Source organism: Erithacus rubecula (assembly GCF_903797595.1).
Source record: "Erithacus rubecula genome assembly, chromosome: Z".
Lineage (NCBI taxonomy): Eukaryota > Metazoa > Chordata > Aves > Passeriformes > Muscicapidae > Erithacus > Erithacus rubecula.
Window position 1 is genome coordinate 16,869,347 of NC_136661.1, and position 16,679 is coordinate 16,886,025.

At 35.3% G+C, this 16,679-nt stretch overlaps 1 protein-coding gene across 7 annotated transcripts in view; it reads left to right on the forward strand.

The window, feature by feature from the left end:
- Positions 1-16,679, forward strand: part of ARL15 (ARF like GTPase 15) — a 219,115-nt gene that overhangs the window by 125,495 nt on the left and 76,941 nt on the right. Inside the window, exon 7 of one of the 7 annotated variants that reach the window (XM_079330433.1) lies at positions 16,262-16,529. The exons of the other annotated variants lie outside the window; for them this stretch is intronic. Coding sequence (XP_079186559.1) covers positions 16,262-16,345 — 84 coding nt within the window. The 3' untranslated portion in view covers positions 16,346-16,529. Of the gene's footprint in view, positions 1-16,261; positions 16,530-16,679 lie in introns of those variants that run through there. 7 annotated transcript variants of the gene reach the window in all.

Consider the following 16,679-nt stretch of genomic DNA (forward strand, 5'->3'; position numbering starts at 1 on the left):
AAATACATTGGACTGTAAGTATGAAAACTATATTTAAAACTCTTGAAGATAATTTACTTTAAGATATTAAACTCGTCACCATTCTAGGCAGTTTCAAAACCTGAAAGAGTAAATGCATGTAGACATTGCTTTCTTGTTTATTATGTATAGGAATACAAGTAGCAGTAGGGCTTGAACTCCTCTGTTCTTTTGCATGAGAACCAGGGTTCTGTCCAACTACTGTCACTGCCTTGGCTGTGAAGTATATGGCTGGTTTGGACTGTAAAAACTATGTAGAACCATTATGAGTAAATTGGTCTTCCTGCGAGTTTTATGTAAGCAAGAGTTAAGCCTTTGGTGTAATATACATAAGTTAGAAGTAAACAGGCTTTGATTTCAATGCTAGACACTGCCTTAAGGCGGAAGAAATTACACTGTCATACAAAGGATATGTAGCTGCTGCTATTTTGGTATTTGGTTTCTTCATTGTCACATAGTTGAAAGCTTTCCAGGAGAGGAAGAAGTGTAAACTGACAAGGGAAGAAAATGACCAGCTTATGGTGAATATAGGAGTGAGGAATGGTATATATATGAGAGTCATTTGTACTACTTGCAGTTTTTCTTAAATATATCTGTTCATTCTCAGAGAAAGTGTTGGCTCCAAAGGATAAAATGCTTCAAAAATTACCAAGTATTAAAGACTTTAAAGGGTTAAATGTTGATTAACTATTTTAGTAATCATTCATGAAGTTTGTTATCATCTGACTGATGGTAGAGCACCTTGCCTTGAGAAAGAGATGTATTTTAGTAACAGGTATGACTTTGAATACATAGCAGTGGCTGTGTTGAGTTTTGAAGAAAATTCCTGGAAGTATCCTGTACTGGAAAAGGGTTTGTCTGTAACAGCTCATGAAAATATGTAGTCATTATGCTTGTCATTGTGTGTTCTTCAAAAGACTCAGGGTATTTTAGATCCAAGTTTATAAGCTGGAGATAGGTAATTTATTAGCAGGTTCCTTTAAATATATATGCTACTGCTAATGAATGAGCAAATGGATAATGAACTTAGAGAAATGTATCCGTAACAACTTATCAAAAAAGGTAGAAGTAAACACTAGACATATGTAATTGAAGCCATCAGCAAATATTAAGAAATCCTGGTACTAGCTGCCAATAAATCTCACTCAGGAAGTGAAACATATCTGACCTACCCAAAAATTAAGTATGTGACAGTATTCAAGATCACCTTGCATCTCCCAAACAGATGCTTTCAAACATCTCAGTAGCAGGGCAATGACTGCATGCATTCTTGCATGCAAATTCACTCCACGTGAAAGAGAATGCTGGAACTGGTTTATAAGGGTTGAGTAACAGAGCTGTATATGTACCAATGAATTACATGCAGGCTATGAAAGAACTGTTTATGAATTATTGAAGACTAACAAGGAAGGGAGAGTCTGTTTTGATTTGTGTAGTAATTGAAATTAGTATTGATGATATTAAAAGATGTCTCATTTTGTGAGATCCTTTTCTGAAATTATTCTAAATGTGTGGGAGGAGAAATGGTGTAAAGCACAGCAATTACAATCTTTAAAACCAGAGCAGGACAAATTCAAGAATCTTATTGCAAGAAGTTATGTTGTATTGGGAAGGTTAAGCAAAATGTGTCCTTAAAGATACTATGCTCTAGCTGTTTTGACTCACTTTTATTTCATTTTTTTTCAGTGTTTCCAAAATACAGTGAAGAATTACTCCCAGTAGTTCTGAAAGGGAGCTGAACATTCCCCCTTTCAAACTAGGGTGAAGATCCAAGTAGTAGGCTAGGGTAAGGTCAAGAAGAAGTGTAATGACAAACTTACAGAGTTGCCTAAAGAAAGGTTGTCTAGGATCTCTGTTAAGGGCTGGCTGAAGTGCCACATTGGCTGTAGCTCCCTGGTCCCTTGTGACTATGGTGAAATCACATAATCAACACCTCTGCTCCTTTCATTAAGAGCAATGTAGGGAAGTAAATATTTAAATTACTACAGTTCATTCCATTCTCCCAATCCTTATTTTTTTTATGTTACCAGAAAACCATACTTGCAAAAATAATATTTTCTTATAAGTAGTTTTTGGGCTCTGAATTCCTCAGGCAAATAGTTTAAAAAAACCAAACAAACAAGGTTTTGTTGAATTCAAAGGAACTGACCAAATTCATTCTGTTTGGGCAACTGATACTAGAATAAGAACAAAAGGAAAATCTGTAGAAAATATTCCTTGGACAAAGAGACCTAAATATATAAATAACCTACCAACATCTCTGCCAAACACTTTTTAGTTGTAATTGTAATATTATATAAAACTACATCTTTTATAATGAAGGAAATCATAGAGTATGCATTTTGAAGTCTTTCAAAATTGTCAGAGGGAGCAAAACTTACTGGCAAGGGATGTGCTGAGTACATAGAATATCACACAAATGTGTTGGTTTTTTTTAAAAAAAACAGTGAATTAACAAGTTAATCCCTGTACTTTAGTTTTGGAATGTATTTGCTTGTTGTCTTAGGGTATACTCAGGTTTCCATCAGTGAAAATATTTAGGAAAAAGAGCAGTTAAATCTGTCTTTTGTGTGGAAGTCTAAATTCTTTCTTTAGTTGCTGGGAACAATTAGTTGCAGAAAATATTAAGAGACATCCCTGTCTTCCAATTCTCTCTCATCAGTTGTTGTCAGTAATTAGTTTATAAACAAATAAATAAATAAACAAAGCCTCAAACCAAATGAAAAAAAAAATCCTCAAAACCCCAAACTGTTTCCTATTGTATAACTTGGTCATCGCCTTTTTGTCACAATTTCTTTCTCAAGTATCAGGATACCCCGTATAAACCAAAAGTGTTTAGGCAGTGTGAATGAGTCCTGTCCCATTCTTCCCTCCCACAAACATTGTACTTCTTCAACTTATCCAAGTTAGAGTTCCATATTTTTACTTTAAATCTGATAGTAATTTGACATGTAGTAAAGATTTCACTTCCTGCCCCTCTCTGTTTTGTTAATGCAAACACATGCTGCATCATTCTGATAGTTTTACAATAGTTAAGGTCTTTCACTGCAGATAAGAAGATACTTTGCAGCAAACTCACGTGACTCCTATCTGCTATTTTATGATTATTGTTTTTAAGCCATAAGAAGAGAGTTCTGTCTTCCAGTCATGTTAGTGTTTTCTTTGACACCTCAGGACTCTAGAAGAAGGGAAAACAGAACAACTTTCTTACCCTGTCAGATTGGACCATTCCTTTTTTTTCTCACTTTTGCATCTCATGCTGTCTGATGAACTGTGAAAATACTTTCATCTACAGATTGACCACAATTTAGTAAAGAAGTAAACACTACACTGGATAACAGTTTGTTTGTTTTCTAGTGTCTGAGAATACTAGTTTACTTATATACACTTTGAAATTACTATTTTCTATGTAGTTACTATTTCTACCTAGCTAAATTGTCTAATGAAGTTGTACATTTCTGTTGTAGAAAATTAACTCTTAAATATTCATTAACTCAGCTGGAAAAAAATGTTTGTGTATATATTATATATAAATAAATAAAATGTATGTTATTTATGCTTTTTAAAATCATCGTTTTAAGGCCATCAGTATTAGTATGCAATGAAATAACTTATGTCCGTCTGTCTTATTAGCTCTGTCAAACAGTGTCTGTCATAATCATTTAACACATTTTCAAGATGCTGGTGATGTCTTCAAGCTAATTCCTTTTACGTATTTTCCATAATTACTCTGTCATTTAAACGAGGTCATCATCTAATATTTAACTAAGTGCTAAAAAATCCAGATTTCAAGCTTTATCTTGAACCAAAGACTAATAAATACTTCAGTATCAAATTATATGTTTCTTACTAAATATTATCAAGGTGTCACCAAACTGCATTCATTTCTGCTTAAAAAAGAAAAGCAAAGAGAGCATGGTGGACAAATTTTTTAATGGCAAAATATATAGGCGCATATTGTTATGGTACATTTAAATTATGTCAAGCTCTATGAGGTAGATTGGGTAGTCTGTTGTATTTCCAAAACAAGAAAAAATGCATCTAAAAATTGTATAGATACTTGTTTTAATATCCTTATGTGCTCACAAATGGTGATACCCTCTTCTAAATGCACCTAAGTTTGTTCCTGCAGCTCTCTTCGTAGAAACAGAGTTGCTGAGATAAGGGCTTAGTTACTGGCCTTTTTTCCAAAGTGTTTAGTGTTTTAGACTATCATATAAGTAATAAAAGCAGTTCCAGTGCTACTGCTTTTCATACTAGTTCATACTATACAATAGTGTGCAATAACATTCAGAGATTCTTTGGTTTATACAGAACCCATTCCAAAAACCTCATGTCTTCTGCCTTCCTCATTTTGAAGGCAACTTGAAATGTTTTTCGCTTGGCTTAATTAAGAGGGTGGAATCCGTTTAAAATCATGGTGAAATACATTCAGCAGTTGTTCTGGGAATTTGGGAATTTGATCAGTCCTTAGCATCCAGAAACAGAACCATCCATGTAGTGACTGAAATTATTTCTTCTGTGGCATTGGGTAAGGTCGCAGTATTTCAATTTCAATTACTAATACATATTTGTATACAAAAATTGTGAAGTGGATTAAAAAAATCTTAAATGTAAAATCCTGCATGCTTTAGAAAAATTGTCAGTAGGAATAAATATCCCAAAAAATCCTTTTAATAAGAACATATTGCTTTAAATAAATTTCAGGATATGTCAAACTAGAATAGTCCATGTTGAGGACTCAGTCCTTCTGAGAATGGAGCATTATGCTTTAAAAGTCCATATACAGGTATTCTCCCGGAGAACTCTTACATAGAATGAGTTGCAGTTCATAGATTTCAAGGCCCTAGGATTGCGAATATATTTGATCCAGAATATGTGTTCTACAGTGATCACATTTAGGTAGAATTCTAGGTGTTATTAAAATATGATTTCCTGAATATTACTGAAGGATCACGGTTATTATTTCACTGTTTATCATTACTAGTTTAGAGAATTTCTGGTCTTTTCTGTTGTGTTTTCCGAGAGTGAGGTTTTTTTATATTGTAGAACTAAATGTATGATGATCTGGCTGGAGCACCATAACTTACAGCTCTCCCCCTTTTTCATTTCCTTTTGTGAAAGTTACGCTAGGTGACAGCTAGCATCTTTATGGCCAAGAATTGTGTCTATCATAAGATAACGTCAAAGTGACAGGAAGGGGGAAAATCATAGAAAACTAGAGATAACAGATCTTAGATTTTTTTTTGTCTTTCTTTGGTCTGAGAGTAGCATCTTGTCAGCAGAATGTTTGTGTGAGAAGACTGTGTGAGAATCAGGATACAGATAAATGCAGTACAGTGTGTAGTTATGTAGCTAAAAATGAATGGGCAAGAGGTTTAGGCAGCCTGTGCACAGGCTACTGTTGCTGTGGAGCTTGACCACTTATTAATGTGCACCCCTTTTACCTGTGGTTAGTTTGAAACTGGACTTCTCAAATTACTTTGTTCATTTATACTAAAGATCCTGATGTCAGTATCTCAGAGAAAACTAAGTCCTGCACATGTTGGAATAGTCAATTGGTTGAATAAGAGTCAATCCCACTAGTGTCCTTGGCAGTGAGAGGGCTGCAGCTTCAGATGCTGATGGTCAGAGCTGTATGTAAAGCTTCGATACATGAATATGGGAAATTCACATGTTATTATAAAAAGGAACTTGGATTGGTTTAGTTGGTTGGTTGGCTATTTGTTAGTTTGTTTTGTTTGTTTTGGTTTGTTTTTTTAAATTAACTTAGCAAAGATATTCTATTAACATGTTTGTTTAAGGAAGAGGCTCTTCTTTTCTCTCTAGTCTTCCCCTAAAAGCTAGCTTGTTCTGGTTTGGTTTTCTGCCTTTATTCTCCCATCAAACATACTGGGCTTTTAGTTAAAAATGTGAAAACCAGGGTAGTCTCTATTAAAGCCTTGAGTGTTGCTCTTATTGACCTTGGCAAAAAGAAGATGCTTTGAAACTCAGTAAGAGGATGAGTTTTTTCATTAGCCTTTTATTGCTCACTACGTGTGTTTCCAGACACAGCCCATAAGGAAGTTCCCAGGGAGGTAGGAAAGAAGACAAGGTGACAATCTCCCTAACAAGAGGAGGATGCTACATTCCCTAGATGCCCCATTTGGGCAAGGAGAGAGTAGGTTATCTCTACTTCTCATTTTTGGGTTTGCATGCATTTTTTAAAAGTATGCTTTGATTTCTTCAAAGTTTTTATAAACTATGGCATACTTCAGGAATTCATCTCAAATATTCCTTGTTTACAGTACAAGAGTGCATCAGAAACACCTTATGAAAATCCAAACTTACTCGTGGTAAATGTGGGTAGATTTCTTCAACAAAAGAAGAAATGAAAACTTAAATACTTTAATTAAAATTAAGTAGTTAAAGGAGGTAGTCTATAAAAGCCTCCTAGTCTTACCATATAAAGAGAAATAAATTACATTGTTCTTTTACATAAATAAGAGGTAATAATACTAAGGGAGTAATATTGTTACTCCTTTAGTCCTTGTATAAAACTCCGTGTATAATCTTTCTTCTTTTTCAGGTTACTTTTAGAAGTTTGAAGACCATCCTGCAAAAACTAGTTGATTTTTGGATTTAATGTAATGAATATTACATTATAGTATAATTACTTTCACTGGCTGTACTGCTTGAACTCAGTTTGTTAGGTGGTGTCTGTTGCCTTCATTCCCTTTTGCCACATTCCATTTTGTTTGTTAGGTTTTTTTACAAGCTGGGACATACTGTAGCTCTTGAAGTAAGAATAAATGGAAAATTTAAGGGTATTTGATAAAATAATTGGGTGACAAAACTTTGTGTGTAGATAAAAATCAAAAATGGCATGTTCTGATATTCTTCTGACAATTTGATTAGTTACCAGTTTATTCTAAAAGGGTTAGTCAATTATAATAATGTATAAATACTTTTATTTGGTTATGTCAGCCTGAAGAATTTGACATTCAGATATGTACATGAATTAGGTTAGCTATTCTTGGACCTTAAGTTTGAGAAGAAGAGAGATGAGGTCTACTTCACCTGGTCATTTCCTTGGTTATCAGGAGTGTGTCTTTCTGTAGTTATGGTGCTTAAGCAGAGCACTCTTCTGATCACCCTTGCAGTTCCCTTCCCAGTTTGGAATGATTCCATTTTTAGAGAGTAGGGTCTTTCTGTCTGATCTATATTAAGCTTCTCCTCCTAGAACTTGACAAGCTATAAAATTAGCACATGAACTGGAAAAAACATTTCTCTTAACAGGACAGTTTGCTCATTCGTATATAAACGAGAGGAAAGAGAACTCACTAAGGAGCAGCTATTATTGTTTTTTTCTTGTTTTCCTGCTGGCTTCTTCTCTATTTGCTTTTCAGTGATTTTGTATTATAGGGTGCAGGAGTACATTATCCTATGTATCCATTTATACTATGAAAGAACATTAATTGCTTTATTCTTCTTGTTTTTAAACTCAAAATCAGTTATCAGTGATCTACTGTTCCATTATACACAAAAGAAGTTATTAGCAAAGATCACTGTGAGCCTTCACAAAGGTCTGTAGGAAGGAAAATGTTATGGTGGGACATCAGCTGTTAAAACTGAAAAAGTGTGTGGGTCAGGAATATAGAGACTTATCTCCATGTTAACGAGACTGAAGATTTCAAAGTACACAAATTACCTCTTCAGTCAGACTTACCTGCCTTGGTAACTTGTGTAATAAAAAATATTCGAAATATGGAATTGTAATACAATTGTAAATGTAGATGCAACATAAAACGTGCAGCTTAGCTTTTTGAAGGATTTGTGTCCAAAGCTTCTTTAAATCACATTTCAATGTTAAATTAACTTTCCTATGTCTAGACAACTATTTGTGCTGCACTATTCCTTTGAGGCTTTTTCTGCTCTATTAGTTTAAGAGAGCTGTCCCCACACAGCCACACCATTCATGAGCATGCATCCATGTCATCAGGTAAGAGGATCAAGTCTGAAGTGTTTAAAGAAGGAAGAAAACCACACTAAGGTGATGAAATAAGTGAAGATTCTGTTTCATTTTGTCAGTAAATAAAAGCTTTAATAATTAGTGGTTTATGCTAAGATAATCAAGGACTGTCAGCATTGAATCTTTTGTGTTTTTTCCTTCCCCTATGATTTTAAACTGTTAAAAATCTGGACACAGTATGGGACTGCAGTTAGTGTATCACTACATACTGGGTTGAGACGCATTAGTTTATGCAATGCTGTAAGTAAACAGAAAGTTGATTTAGTGACTGAAATATCTGGCATTTCTAGATGATGTACCTTTTTTTCTTGGCATTAAGTTTCCATGCAAAAGCACATATATTAACTGACTATAAATGCCTCATTTGCCCTTTTTGTCAGTGGGTTGATAGCTTTCTTTCTGCAGAATGACTGTTTTGTTTAGTATTTACCTATTTTCAGGATTTTGGAAACCTGAAGTTAAGATATTGACTAATTTTGAGGATATTTTTCTGAAATATGCAGCACAATCAAAATATTGTCTCTCTTATCTTCCTGATTCAAAAGAAGGGAAGGTCTGTGGTTTAGTATATGTCCATTCACAGTTTTATTTTTAGAAATATTAGTCTGTTTTCCTTTAGTCAATATTTTTTCTTTTCTTATTCATGTGCTCTGTCTGGCAACAAAAAGTAGCCTCAGACCCTGTGGGCTGCTGGAATGCTCTGAGTACATTTTGGTCCCAGGTTGAGAGATGGGTGGATTGACAGCTGAAAGAATTAATAGAATAATAATTTTTGAAGTCTAAATGCTGAAGCTTCTGGAAAAGATGTTTGCTCAAAAGAGATGTAGGGCTTGACTCTGCTCCTAATCTAGACTGCATGAAAACTATTGAAGAAACATAAAATTTTACCAAAATAGTATTGATGGATAAAACTTACTCTTTAGAAAAAGCATGAGAGGAAACAAATTAAAAGGCACATGTTTTTTGGGTCCCATAGAGTGCTAGTGGAAAACCTCCGTGGATTACACCAGAGAATGCACTGTGGCAATCTGGGAGTAGAACTGAACATTTTGCTCCCCATAAGTATTTTCTATGGGATAGAGAGGGAGTTCATATTGTGACTGACTTTAACAGCATTAAAACTAATGAAAACAAAGTTCTTTATAGATTGGATTTCCCATTTTATCTTATAAATTGCTTGTATTTTGTTCACTACTGAATTTTCAGTTCAATGAATTTTGACATGTATTTTAAAGAGACTTGTTGGTATTCATAGTAGACACATCTAAATATAATTAATCTCCTTTTGGCAAATACTGTATTCTGTAGTTGAGTTAAAGATACTCTTTGCTATAGAGCCTTAGGGATTACACCTGAATTTCATTAAGGAAGTCTAAATAATATCCAGAGGAATCTCCCCATGTAGAATTGCTCTGGACTGGTTAGGACAAGATGGGATGCAGTTTTCCCCCCAGCCCCCAAACCAGTTGTATTGTTTGCTTTTTGTAAGGATAAAATTGTATTGAGATGAACAGGATATTGTCTGTGAATAATTCAGAGAGTGAAGACAGATCTATTGTGCTGGAGTTTCATTTTCAAGGCATGATATGTTTCATAAGCTTTTTTTTTTAAATAAAATTGTCATATTTTAACTGAATACAAAGAGTTGATGTACAATACAAGATGTTGGGAAAAAAATTAGTTATAAAAACACCACTTAAAGCCCAGCCTGCCTAGGTGACTGAAAATTTGTGGGCTTTATTCACTGTTCATATTATGTCCATTTATCTTCTGGAGAAAAACTTCTATACTATAGGTTCATCCACACAGATTGTTTATTAACAGAGTAAAGATCTGAAAATGCTTAAGGCTTGTATTCCATACTAGTTTTCATTTTTGTTTTCTTTTTATTTAGGGGCAAAGAGTCATGATCATATTAATTTTTTCTTTCCCTCCTGAACCTACTGCTATGCATACAGACCCCACTTTAAGAAGTGAGTTATGCATAACAGGTGGTAAGAGTATTACCTGTGCTTTATGTGCTGACAAATTTGGAACATAAGAAGAAATTTTTTTCTTATCTGAAACCAAATGTTTGACACAGATCTCAAGGTATTTGTTATTAATCATAAGTCCTGTATTTTTGCTTTGTACCATATACAACGGCTGTCCTGGCATTTTACATTTTGAATTTAGAGAGTTGTCAAAGTCCAATAAATTAGTCTGGAAATCAGTCCAATGCTTGAGCTGTCTTAATGCTTGCTTTCTCACAACCCATTTCTGCACAGTATAGAACAACTTTTGTCTTTGTCAGTTTCCTCCTGGGAACTGATAATGAAACTGCTCATGCTCAGTCACCAGGCAGTAAAGTACCTGGATCTGAAACTTCTAAACAAATTTCTTTTCTGGGAACACTTATGGTGTTTGTCAATTTGTTAAAGTTTGGACTAGACACAATTTTGGGATGATAGTTGTGCAAATGTATTCCTGCAGGCGAGACCTTTAAAAGTTTACAGAATAATTCCGGTTCTGTTTAAGGTTCTATCTAGGTCAGTTCAAGGCTTATATAGAGAAAACATTTTTTAAAAATCATAGCTTTCTGATGGCTTGGCCAACTGTTCCAGACTAGTGTGCAGTAATGTATTTCCTATCATTAAACTGATTTCTTCTGTAACTAAGTTGATTTTTTTTTCTCCCTCTGAATTAAAATACCTTGCAAAAGTATGGCATGTAGTGGAAGTTTGTGATTAAGGGCTCTTTATATAAAAGTGAGATAGTGGTAGTCTCCTGAAGATTCAGGTGGACCCTGCTTATGTCTAGTACTGTACATGATGTTTCAGAGATATGAGGAGCTCTATACAATTAGTTATTCTAAGTAGTATTCTTGATAGACAGATTTATTACCAGTGGAACAAATTCATGTTAGGAGGTCCTCACATTTAAAGCAACTTCTGGCATTTTTTAAAATGTCTTTTTAGAACTGTAGAACTGGGGTTTTACATGATGAAAGCTCATAAGGGTTTTGCAGGCTGATAACTGACTATCATAAGGGAGTTTTGCTGCTATTTTATCATGCAGATGGTGTCTGAATTTTTCAGGGGAAGCGCAAATTTGTTGTGCTATTGGTACTTCTTTCAATATTAATGCTTCCTGGTTTGAAAGGATCTCTTTTACTTGCAGCTACTTCTTTTCCGGAAAAAGGTAGAAAGTGGGGGAGTCTTTTGCTAGCTCCTTGAAAAGTTTTGGAGAGTTGAGCAAGTTATAAACCGTTGAAAATTGTCATAGTCTGCCTTGCTTTTCCTTTGTACAGGGTGTTCCTGGATTCCTGCCAAAATCACTAAGCATTATTAGCACACTTGAACCATCTTAGTGTCTTGCGTCAGTATGACACACACAATTTAAACTCCAGACAGGACACAGATAAAATAGTGGTGGCTACAGCTGCAGCTGCTTTCCTCCCTCTAAATACCCTTTGGCCCAGACAAAGGTGTCCTGGGGCAGGTAATCAGAAAAGCATGAGATCAGGTGTAATGTCTGCTGACTGATGTTAATAATCTGTGTTTTCCTAATCGCTCTTTACCAAGGAATTCCAAGCTAGCCAAGGCTGCTTGCTCTGAATCCTCACCAGCATCCATCTTCTGAAGGTGTCTAAACACGCTGGCTCTTAAACCAGGACTAAAACCCCAAAACAAGGTGTTCTCAGTCTGTTTTGCCCCATGCATTGTTCCAACTGTAATTAACTGCCTTATGGTAATGATGAATTCCAGTGAAAAAAAATTAAACTAAAATTGAGATCTTCTCTCTTTCTAATTGGAAGATACAAAAGCAGATCTCTGCTTTTGTCAAAGAATGTCATGCAAATTGCATGGGTTATGCTTTCTTCATTAGGTCTAACCTGCACATAGAGATGAAGAACTCATTCTCCAGAGGCTGCCTGGAATCAAGGAAACGTCTTGACAGAAAATAGGACCCTACTGATGAATGTAATTATTTTTATATTTTAATGGCAGTTGAGAGGACAAAATTCAGTCTGTATAAACAGGTCTACCCTCCCCTCCCATCCCCCCATTTCACTTGCTTCTGCATACTTGCTTTTATAACATTATTGAAATTTCAGGAGCAAAGGATGTTTATTGGTGTGGAGTTGCCTTGTTAACATGTGAAAGGACTTCACTGCTAAGACTTGGGTTTTAAGGGAAGAGCTCTAATCTTGTTTTAAATAGCAAGACAGAGGCAGTATTCTTGCAACTGGTTTGATGCACAATCTATTGATATGGACTGCAAAGGAATGATGTTCCAGCCAGCTTGGACCCAAAAATCGCAATGGACTCTTGAAAATACTTTTTTTTTATTATTAGAGAAAGAATAAGCCAGTAAGCAGTGTCACTGCTGACTAATACATGTATGTTCTTTCACAGGGGACATGCCTGTTGGCTAGTTTGGGTTTGCATTCTTCCACTGTGTGTGTTTCTCTAACCTACAAATACGTCAAAGTCCTATGGGCCAAGTAGAAAGGTTTAGTGGAATTATGTGTCTAGGAGGCTGAATGCAAGAAGAGAAAGGTTCAATTATTAGATTTGAGAGTTAGAACTGCTGTGGTAGTCTTCTACACTTTAGCAACCAGGTTGACAGTGTAGCAAAAAAGCTGTTAGAAAAATCTAGAAGATTTTAAGAGTTTGGGTGGGGAAGAGGGAAGCCAGAGAACAAAGCTGGACTGTAAAACAGCTAGACATAAAATGTGTCTATTTCTAACAACATGTAAATGAGTGGATGAGGGTGAAGAGAATGAATAAACAGCAGATGGAAATCATGCAGACTGTAGAGTCCAAAAAAATGATCACTTCGTCATGGTGTATGACTGCATGTATCTTTTTTCAACGCTTCCCACGTCATGCCTTTGAACACCTTCTCTAACCAGGTCATGAACAGCCTTGTGATGATGTCCAGAAGAGTTTTGTTTTCTGCAGTGCCCCGTTTGTTGTCATATTGAGGACATTATTTTAATAAATGGTTTTACATATTTTGGCCTTACCACTCTCTGAGACTGAATAATTGATTTTCAACAGACCTGCTTTTTGTGTGCTCAAACTTAGTTTAGCATGTTGCAAAACAACAGTGATTTTCCAATGTCTCTTGAAATAGTTTATGGAGATAGGAAAACAATGATTGTATTGCATCTTTAATGTATGTTGGGATATATTCAATGATATATGTGAAACACAAGTAATTATTGCAATTCCGTATTAAAGGTTTCCAACTTTCGAGTGAAATACAATCATCTTTTCATGCAATGTTGATAATCCCACCAGATAAGAATAAGATAGGGTTATTTTATGGGAAGTGAAGGCTACATAGTGATACGTTCTATTACTTTGACTGGAGTAGGCTGGCTGGCGAAGTTGACTGCTTTTAAAGAGTGAGACATCTTACCTATTTTGTAGTTTCTCATTTGACAAAGTGTGAAATTGTATTTTTATTTCTTTTGTTTTCCCTTTGAAATCTAGAATTTGCTGTTTTCTGTCTTAAAGCTACTGGAAGCCTTTCTCTTGATGGATGTATCTGCACAGTTGCACATTTTCTATCATCATTTCAATGCACCCTGTTTTGGATTAGCAGTACAACTACTATGTCAGAATAGGTAATTTTCTATTATAAAGGTGGGGGAAAAGAACTATTTCAAGTTGAGTCCTAAAGATTATATGCTTCTGGAGTTCTAAATACATAATTTCCTAGATTGACACAGCAAGTTTCAGTGTTTGTTTTTTAAAAAGAATACAGCTAGGGAACTTTCTTTTTAATTTGGATGGAAAATTTCCTTGTACCAAGGAAGAATATTAGTGACAATCTTCAGGGTATGACAAAGTAATGTTCAGAGTTCACATTTTCTATACAAATGCTTAATGAAAACACTTTATATACAAAAAGCTTTTCATGGATGAGAAGTATATAAGTGTTTAGAGAATTTGGGATAAAGAATACCTTTGTCTACCCACAAAATTGTTGACAAAAGACTGAAGCATTGTGGTGGATGATGTAACATTAGGAACTATGCCAAGAAAGGTATCACATAAGGCTTGTCTACATGAAGAACTAACCCAAAATATCTCTCAAGGAATAGCTCTTCTACAGTAGCTCTCTGAGAGAATGTTGAGTGTCTTTTTTAGTCCACTTTTAAAGTGGATTTAGGTAAATAGCAGGAAAGCCTTGTGGGGGAGACTGAGGGGGGAGTTGGATGAAATAGGTATAGTATTTCTATGTTTTCAGAATACCCTCCCCACACAGATTTGTCTTTGCAGCAGTTTTGACCATTTCTAGGAAAATTTTCCTTTTGAGTTCATGACAGCTTACAGCTTCAGAAAACCTTTTAAGTATATTTTTAAAATAATAAGCATACAAATGAAGTCTCTTTAAAATTATATGAATATAACAATGCTGGTCATGAGCAGTTAAATATGTTATATAAACATTGTTTATAAATTTCTGCCTCATACTTGATAGCAGAAATCAATTCAACCTGTACAACTTTCAAGATCATAAAACTCCTGTATTTTTGGCACAGAAAAGGCCAGAACTTTTCCAAACAAGCCAGATGGAAAGCCAGGTTCTGGAATCCTTCAACTTTTAAGGCTGGTTGTGAATAACAAAGCAAAACACATATCATGGAAATGGTCAGAAAGTCTAATCTATTTTAGCAGCAGCCTAGGAAAAATTTTGTTGCATGTTTAATGCTCAAAAAGGTGGTGCTTAGCACTGTTTCATCAGAAAGAATTGAAATGGAACAGGATGTAATTCAAGATGTCATCCTTGTAGCAATGATCTCAACAGATTGTTAGTAATGTTAGAAGATGTAATTTTGTAAGTGTGACCAATGGAATGTTTATCACTCTCATCGGAGGCCTTGTTCTGTAGATATATTTTTGCATTTTCACAGTAAGAATAAATAACTTTATAGTAAAATTCCCATGTTTAAATCTTTTATCTGTATATACTATAGTGAGGTTTAAAATATGATTCACAAACAGAAGACGGTATAATTCATGATGAATCCTTTTAGAGAAGGTGAGTTAAGTGTATTTTTCATGGGAAGGAACTTTCTTTGTAATCCACTGAGTTTTTCACACTCTGTTCTCATGCTTTGCTCTGCCTCAAATGGGGTATTGCTGCCTCTTCCTCCAGAGACAAACATGTGCTGTTTAGAGTTCAGCACAAACAGAGTACTGTGGATTTTCTCAGAGAATGATGTACCTTTCTAATGTTGTTTAGATTCTCACCTCCTTGGGAAAGATACAGCCTCTTGCCTGTATGTACTGTGTGAAAAGTATTGTGTTAGAAATGGGGAAAACATGGCAGGTTTTGATGTTTGCAGCATGTCACCTGCCCTGGCTGAAGCACCCAGCAGCTCCTAAGAGGGCCCTGCAGCTGCTTGTGGCACAGGGGCTGGGTCTGTCAGGCTTCATCTGTGTGGAAACCCCTCAGCTGCAGAGCCAACCATCGACCTTGCCTGCCATTTACATGGTAAAATACTGAGCCTCTGGTTTTGTCTGCGAAATTGTTTTGGTAAATGTATCACTTGTATCTAAGAGCAAGTCTTAGCAGTAGGACAGGAATAGCTATTCATGACTGGGAAATTGTCAAAGCTTAGTAAGAGCCAAAATAATAAATAAATTGATCCCACTCCTCCACCAGTTCAGTCTGCGCATATTATCTGAATGTGGTGTCAAAACAGCATGGGCAGCTATAATAGATTAAAACCGCTTTTTGTCTCTTTTTTTTTTTTCTTGAAAGGCCAAACTTTTCTGTTACTGTGTTTGTGACTTTGCTTCAAGGACATAGGGCTAGACTTTACGGTTTGTTTAGCTATGAAGGGATGACAGACTAGGGGGGTGGTAAGGGGAGCTTAGTTTTGGAATGTAAATACATGTAGAGCTCTTCTCCTTTTGTTTAGCATCTCTTTAAACTAAGACAAAAAAAATCAGTGAATGAATGAATAGCAGCATGGCGAAATACCTAAATGTTTGAGTTAAAATTTTTGGATGTTTGAAATCCTATTTGGATCCTTTTCCCAGATCGCAGTGCATTCATATGCACTCAGCAGGAAACTTCATGGAGATGCACATTTGGGCAGAAGGTCTTTGGCGGTGCCTTTTTCTTAACTTGCGTCTTTTCTTCTTTTGAAGAAAGTAATGGCTTAAGTCTGACTGAAGAACAATCTTTTTTGTATGTTCCTTATACGAATTTACTTATGGTTCACAGATTTTACCCACCATCTATGTCTGCAGTCCTTTGGATTTAAAACAGCATATATCCCTCTGCAGACAACAGGAAACGCCAAATTAAAGACTTAATGACATACTGCTGAAAGAAGACAAAAGGTGACAAATTATAAAACAGCCAGCTAAACTTTTAAAGAAAACGCTGGAAAAAATCCCACATTCACACAGCTTGAAAAGGATACGGATATTGTTACACTTGCAGACATGTTAATGGAAATTAGTGAATCATGCTGGATATAAACTTAAACATTTAAAAAGAACAGGTTTCAAAAAATAGTATTTTCCTAGAAAAATGAAAACAGCTTCTGAGTAATTTTTTAAAAAATGAATAACATGTTTTAACCTTGTTTATTGTATGTCTAAACCATAGACTCACTTTTTGTAATTGTGAAACCAGT